Below are 8213 nucleotides of genomic sequence, written 5' to 3'. Positions count from 1 at the left end.
TCTAACCTTTACTCCTAAACCGTGGTCCAGCTTCTATTGATCTCAATTATTAACCATTTATAAAAGCACTAAACAGGTAACTTAAAAGAGTTAAACACGTAACTGGTAGAGGAAAAGGGATCTTTAGCTGCTTTTGTGAGGTGCATCCCTATGCATGTAAGCGTACAAGAAATAAGGTAAGTCTAGCCTCCTTCACGTCTCCTTCTAGAGAAATGATTTTCACACCCAATTTTCTTCATTTACACACCCTCTCATAACCATTCGTCTTTTATCATTTTTTCATATCTCAAGGACAAAAGTTAAAACCAAATTAAAAATATGTTTATCTAATAAACCCTAAACTAACTAGGTCATTTGAAAAGTAGTCCCTCTTTTCTGTTCTAAAAATATATTTAAGGCATTTTAGTTAAAATGATCGCTGAGATTTGAAATCAATAGAAGTAGTCCTTGAGTTTGTCTACCATCAATCATTTTGATCATTCCATGAAAAATATTCACAATTTTTTGTCAAATCATTCGGCCTATTGTTTATTAAATTGAGGGTGTTTTTATCATTTTGATCCTTATTTGATATAATTTTTCATGGAATGACCAAAATGAGTGATGATGGACAAACTCAATGACCACTTCTATTGATTTCAAATCTTAGAGACTAAACTAATTAGTTATGCAAATCTCAAAGACAATTTAAAGTCTATATTTAATCTACACCATACAAATAAGAATCCAAGCATACTCTAATGCAACCAACAGTCCCGATTACAACTTTAATGAATCTATAGTAAGATTATATATCAATTTGCTTACGCAATGCTAAAAGTTTTGTAGGCTGTTGTCATGCAAAGGTTTGTACCACACTACTTAAGCATTCAACTTAAAAATTAAATTGTAAGGGAACAATAAATCCACTATTTCTAATTAAAGTCAGAGTTTTTAATTAGGGTTAATCTCAGTTTACTACTTTGAAGTTTCGTGGTTTTCAACATTTGGTACATCAAGTTTTTTTCATCCCAGAATCATACCTCAAGTCCTAATTTTGGGACAATTTCAGACATCCGTTAAGTTTTCTGTTAGAACTTCTGTTAATTGATGACGTGGCACCCACGTGGACAATAACTGAGCGCCACGTGAGTTTTCTGTTAGAACTTCTGTTAATTGATGACGTGGCACCCACGTGGACAATAACTGAGCGCCACGTGTCAATATGAGCTCACTTCAATATTAAAAAGAAAAATGAAAAAAAAACTACCGTCTTCTACCTTCCCCCAACCACCTCCCTCCCTTCTGCAACACCCTTTTTGGCTCTCCCTTTTCTCTCCCCCATTTTTATTCTCCCTTCTCCACAACCACCACCTCCTCTACCACTCCTCTCTTAATCCCCACCCTTCTCTTCCTCCTTCTTATCCTGCACCCCAACCCAAACCCAAACCGAAACCATCACCCTCCTCCTCCTTATCCTACACCCCAGCAAACCACCACCAACCGCCACTCGGTATTTTATCCCTCAGTCTATGGTCCAACAACACCCACCACACTCTCACTCACTCTGAGCTCTGCACGTCACCGGTTCCTCACCTGCTTTTCTCGACAAACATGCCAAATTACTCGACTTCGCAGTCGTCCCGATCTACTCACCATTTAACGGATGAGATTAATTTGTAATAGGTTGCTATAATTGCACTTTGTGTCCATCTTTTATTATTGGTGAATATTGTTTTTGGTGTTCGTTTTAAGATTTGAATACTTTTCAAAAAGTGAACAACGAAACGAATTAAACTCGTAGCTTTGCCACAACTAAGGATGGATTTTGGTGTGTGGAGTGAAGAATATGATTAGGTACTTATAGAAGACAAAAGGGAATCGTCGAAGTTTTTTCTTTTCTACGTATAAAAAAATTCTAATTTGTCCTAAATTTTTACCCTTTTTTATAATTTGTATCTTGAAATAAATCGTGACAGTTTGAATCAAAAGGCAAGAATTGTGCCACGTGTCATAGAGTTGCGTTATTTGCGTTGCTGACCTTTGGGGTTGGCTCCATGCCCTACTTTACTGTCGGGCCACTGGCCTGACAGGTGCATGTGGCACAAGCACATGACGCAACAAATATGAATGAATGAGACATAAACATGAGTATAAGTTTTAGTGATTTGTTTCTTTTCAATATTAGAAGCGGTCACAAATTTGAATTCTTGCGTAAATTAAAAAATATTCTTGTAGACAACATCTTCTAAGTATATATGCATACTCCGAAATCCATAAAATGAAACATAAACATATAATTTTCAAAAGAAAGTGAGATATATGTTAGAAATAAAGTATAAAATAGAGAGAGACAAGAGAGAGAGAAAGAGAGAGTAGGAGGAGAAATTAGTTTCTTATTCTCATTAGCATGCCTATTTATAGGCTCAAAGTTCACAGCAATGAGGAACTAAAATATTAGTATATTAAATATTGGCCATAGATACATATTTTGTGACCGCCACATAATTAACAATATTCGCAACAATATATGTATCCCATGTATTGTTGTTAATGAAGTTTCCCTCTTCATAAAAACAAAACGGATATGGCTGTCCCAAAAGTAGACCTGTCAAACGGATCGTGTGTACTGTATTCGTATCGTTTTCGTGTTAAATTCGTTATTTTAACGGATTATGTCATGTCAAACATGTTATCTTAACGGACTTTAAACTTTAAAACTAAACTCAACATGTTAAAATTAATATTTTACCTACCCCGACAGGTATTACTTTTACCCGTTTAGGACAATATATTACTTCAATAACTAATCGAATGAAAAAAAGAAAATTATACTTAACATTAACATCTAAATTCATAATTTCGTTTTAATTCAACGATACACAATCGTTTCATTTAACAATACATCTACATGCCGCATAAATTGAAAGAGAGACCAAGAGAGATAGGGCTTTAGTTTAACAGGTTACCAATGGGTAGACCTTAATAAACCTGTTATTTTAGCGGGTGCTTGAACGATTCCCTTTAAACCTCTTCTCGAAATCCCTTTTTTCACGTTAAATTAACATGTTGAGCATGAAATTGTCAGGTCAACCCAAAAATATCATATATATATATATATTAAAAGGGTTTGGGTAGGTAAATTTTTTAGCACATCGATATTTTTACACTAAGATGATGAAGAGTTCGACTAAGCCACACAATAGGCAGCCTAATTTGATATCGAATTCGTCATCCACGAGATTCAAATGTAAAACCTCTCATTTTTAAGCGAAAAAAAAATACCACTGAGTGACTAAGTAGGTAAATTTTAGTTCTATAAATAGAACAGTAGAGAAGGGGTTCGGTAACAATAGTTATATAAAAGGGAAATAAAGGCCAAGAGAAAAAGAGCTTTGCATTATTTTATGCAGGCAATAAACTCTGGATACAAAATTAATTGCTGGGGCTTGGAGGACCATTCCTACCTTATTCCTCTGCCTAAATAGCACAGCAAGTACTGAACACTTGGTTAGTGGTGGTCGGTTCAACCCTAATTAGTCAGGGCCCTTTTTTTTAAAAGGGTATCCCACCTGGCACCTGATGGTTCATGCGACCACTTGATTCATTTTCATCAGAAAGCTGCCAAATACATGTTTCCAGGGTTTGACACAAAACCTGAGCAATCTAACAAATTTGAAAAAAGTTAAATATATATTTTGCTTGTGTTTGCATTGATTTTTTCTCTCTTTTTTTGCTCGTTAAAATTGTTTTAGAAATTACTTGATGTAGATGAACTTCGAAAATTAGCGAGGAAGAGAAAATACACTAGAGGAAAATGAGATGTGAAAGTCATTTCTCCCAATACCGTGGCTGGCCTGGAAACGACTCGGGAGAGGCACTACTACTCTTTTGCCATTGGCAGACCGATTACTGAGAAATCAAGGAAAGAAAAACTTTGTCCTAAAACGAACTTATGTAACATTTTTTAGGTTAAATCTTCTGCCCTCAAAACTCGTGGTATCTTTGTGTCCTATCTTATTTGTTGACACTTTGTCATTTATTTAAAATTTACTTAATAGTGTCAACTTTTCAAATTATCTCATGAATAAAAATTTAAAAACTAAAGATAAATAAAGTTAAAAGAACACGTTTCACTTAAGTAGATAAGTCACCAAGACCACGTAGAATTTTGGATGTAGAATATTTGAACTCAACGTATTTATGCCCCTAACTCACAAGGGAGGTGTTCTATTTAGCTAAGCAAGGCAAATGCAACTTCACTTATTATTTTTTTTTAAAACGATTCAATCTTTGGAACAGAGTGAAGAACAAACTGTTTCTACTTAATTTTCTCCAATTTTCACTCTTAATTTTTATTTTATTTTCGCTTGCTGAGTTCAAGAATATTGGATATGGAGCTCATTGAATATATAGGTATCAACAATACAAGAATAATGAAGACAGGGCCGAAAAGTCCAATGATGGCCTTACAAGTTCCCAGATTTCAATGTCAACCATATCACTCTAAGGCCAACTGAACAGACTGAACAGTTGGTGTCACAGTTCTGAAAAACAAAAGCAAAATTAAAACGAGACAAATTTCCAAAACTAAAATAAAATAAAACATAAAAAGAAACCCAGAATTTGCATAATGTAATCAAAATACGATAACAATTCAGATATTTTTCTCTCTTCCTGTCTGTTCCTCACTAAAAACTAAGCAGCGGAAACAGTTTCCGCTAACCTTCTTTAAAATAAAACAAAAACAGAAACCCTAATTTTAGTTGGGAAGAAAAATAGAAAGTTGCATGCAAACTGGTTACATCCATACCCTTCTTTTTTCTAGCTATCTTAAGCTACCTTATCATATGGGAACATTTTGCAGGAAACTATATAGGAATTATTAGTTTTGGACCCTGGCTGCAAACTCACCCATAACCTCAGGGTACTGAAACATGTTATCCACTCCCATGGAGTGATCTGAGCCGCCGCCCAACGGCGCGTGATCGTTGTAAAACGGTACCGCCTGTGGATGTGACACTTGCTGTTGTTGATGATGATGACCCATTAATTCGTTGAAACTACATCCTTCCAGCTTCTGCGGCTGAGGCAGCGGCAGCAGCTCTTGGAAACTGTAACAAACATTTACCTGACGGTGATCGTCTTTTGAGTACCCTCCAACGGACCTTGTCGAAGACCCATCAAAGCTAGGTGTCTGAGCTGCACTGGAAGGATGGGCGTAGTCGTCAGTCCATTTGGGAACATCATTTGATAGTTTCTTGGAGGTGGGTTTTGAGAAGAAGCGGTCGATCACCTCTTCTAGAAACCCGGAATCGGACGCCTCCGTGGGGAAGAAGTCGGAGGAGTAGTGTTGATCGTCGTTGGAGGTGGGTTTTGTGGGAGGAGGTGAAGTAATATCCATGAAGGGAAGAGTTGTAGTAGTAGAAGTAGGAGTAGTAGCCATGGAAGAAGAAGAACCAGTAGTGAAATTAGTACTTCCGGAGATGTTGGCTTCATGGCGTGGACCAGAAGAGGGGTGGTTGACCAAAGAAGCTGAAGAACAACAAGTAGAAGAAGAGCCGTTTATCTTGTACGGAAACTGGTTATTGTAAACGGGAGATGGGCTTTGTGAGGGATTTATGAAATTCCGGAGGAAAAGCATGTTGAAAGAAGAAGTTGCAGCAGCAGTAGTAGCGCCGCCGTAGCCGTCGTTCTGATTAGGAGATGGGTATTGCAAAAACGGTACAGAATTCCAACTAGGAGAGTAGTTAGCGCCGCCGTAACCATTACGAGTTTTAGCAGACGGGTGAGAGTGCATGTGGTAGCTGAAAGGAGGGAAGGGGTGATCGGCGACGACATCGGTAGGCGGGGAAGGAGGATAGACGAAGTTGGTCCGAGCCTTGACGCCGCGCATGGCACGAGCGGCGCAGTCGTAGGCACAGGCGGCTTCCTCTGCCGTGTCGAAGGTCCCCAGCCAACGCCGGTCTTTGGACAGCGGGTCCCGGATCTCCGCCGCGTAACGACCCCACGGCCTGCGTCGCACGCCGCGGTATCTCATTGCACCCGAGGAAGCGGCTGTCGCAGTGTCTCTCAGCGAGCGCTTACTGGTGGCGGCAGTCGTTGACTTCCTTAGCTCTTTAGTGATCGGGTCGGGTTCAGAAGAATGAGTGAATTCGTCCATCCTTCTGATCGCTTCTTCCATTTTTGTTGTGCGAGAGATAAAAGGGTATCTGTGGTATTATGTGCGTGGTTTGTTGATGATGATGATGAGTAGGAAGACAGTTGTGGGAGGTGTATTTATAGCTGGAGATCCATTAAGGAGCTGGAAAGTGACTGATTTTTAATTTTCTTTCAATTCTAGGCGTGTAGAAATTTTTATGGAGTATTTGAGTCTAAGGGCTGGTTTGGTATTGATGTGCTTTGAAAAAAAGTTGTTTCTGCTGTGTTGTGAGAATAAGCAGCTGTGAAATAAAGCAGCAGAGTGTTTGGTAAACTTTTTTGTAAAAGTGCTTTTGAAAAAAAAAAGCAGTATTATAGTGTTTAGTAAACATTTATGTAAAACAGATGTGAAAAAAAGCCAGTTTTTCAAAGCTGGGTTTTGCAGCTTCTTGTTTTTGGCTTTTTTTCACCCAAAACTGTGAAAAAAAGCTGAAGCTGAATGTTTACCAAACACAAAAACAACTCCCAGCTTTTTTTGATACAAGCTTTTTTCAAAATCACCTCAGTATCAAACCAGACCTAAATCACACGATGTACTATTTAACGTTTTATAATAAGATGGTGCTACTCGAGCACTATTTTTTTTTATCTTTTACATTTTATTTTTTATTTTTTAAATTTTTTTGTTTATTAAATCTTTTCAATTTATTCAATCTAACGGTCTGTTAATTTTTGAAAATAATGTGTAATGTTGTAAATACTTCATACATTAAAAGTTGTTTGCATGTATATGGAGGTGGAAATGTGACACAAAATTCGAAAAAGGAGAATCATCAGGGTTGGTTTGAATTTTTCAGAGTAAAATTCTAACGACTAGGATGTGTTCTACTGGCCCAACCGTCTCTGACGCAGAGGTCGTGGTCATTTCCTTCATCTTTGTTCATATTTTCAACCCAGAAGTTGTTGGATGAAAATCGGCGTAAGAGAACCAACCACCTACAGTTTGCTTAGACAAATTGCCACTAACATAGAAGATATGAAACTAGTTTTCCTAAAGAAAAATTACATGTGGATTAGAGTACCCTAAACCCTAGTTTAATTCTTGAGTGTAATATATGAATTTCATGAATATTTTTTTTATAACGTATAAAGGTGTCACAATTGTTATGTCACATCCCGGTCCGGGACGGATCACTTTCCGGGCCCATTCCACCACCGTAGCATGATATTGTCCGCTTTGGGCTTACCATTCCCTCACGGTTTTGTTTTTGGGAACTCACGAGCAACTTCCCAGTGGGTCACCCATCATGGGATTGCTCGAGCGCGCTACTCGCTTAACTTCGGAGTTCTAATGGAACCCGAAGCCAGTGAGCTCCCAAAAGGCCTCGTGCTAGGTAAGGATGAGAATATACATATAAGGATCACTCCCCTGAGTGATGTGGGATGTCACAATCCACCCCCCTTAGGGGCCCGACGTCCTCGTCGGCCCACCACGGCCAGGGTTAGGCTCTGATACCAAACTGTCACATCCCGGCCCGTGGCGGATCACTTCCCGGACCTACTCCACCACCGTAGCACGATATTATCCGCTTTGGGCTTACCATTCCCTCACGGTTTTGTTTTTGGGAACTCACGAGCAACTTCTCAGTGGGTCACCCATCATGGGATTGCTCGAGCGCGCTACTCGCTTAACTTTGGAATTCCAATGGAACCCGAAGCCAGTGAGCTCCCAAAAGACCTCGTGCTAGGTAAGGATGAAAATATACATATAAGGATCACTCCCCTGGATGATGTGTGATGTCACATGTTAACTCATATTAGTTCAATAACAATACGTTTTAAAATCAAATTCAAACAGCTTGATTTGTGTATACGAGATGCAAATTCACTTACACTACTATAAAATTTCTAAAACATCATTTTTATTAGAGAAAATTGAAGTATTGGTTCCTAAACCTTGACTGAATTGGAACTTTGCTCTATAAAAATGTAGAGCAGTGATCCTTTTTAGTAACTCCCCTGCAACATTTGTCTCTTATTTATCATATTATTTAATATAAGCATTGTTTCATATATAACACATTAAGAAATAA

At 38.3% G+C, this 8213-nt stretch overlaps 1 protein-coding gene across 1 annotated transcript; it reads right to left on the bottom strand.

Moving 5' to 3' along the window:
• Positions 1–4604: 4604 nt before the first annotated feature.
• On the bottom strand, positions 4605–6227 carry LOC137736656 (uncharacterized). Its single transcript, XM_068475891.2, has one exon. The coding sequence runs from the start codon at positions 6161–6163 to the stop codon at positions 4865–4867; it is 1299 nt and encodes a 432-aa protein (XP_068331992.2). The 5' UTR covers positions 6164–6227; the 3' UTR covers positions 4605–4864.
• Between the last annotated feature and the right edge of the window lie 1986 nt (positions 6228–8213).

Source organism: Pyrus communis, chromosome 13 (assembly GCF_041283825.1).
Source record: "Pyrus communis isolate YQ-2024b chromosome 13, ASM4128382v1, whole genome shotgun sequence".
Taxonomy (NCBI): Eukaryota; Viridiplantae; Streptophyta; class Magnoliopsida; order Rosales; family Rosaceae; genus Pyrus; species Pyrus communis.
The sequence above is the reverse complement of the archived record's forward strand: the minus strand, read 5'-3'. Positions and strand labels throughout refer to the sequence as shown.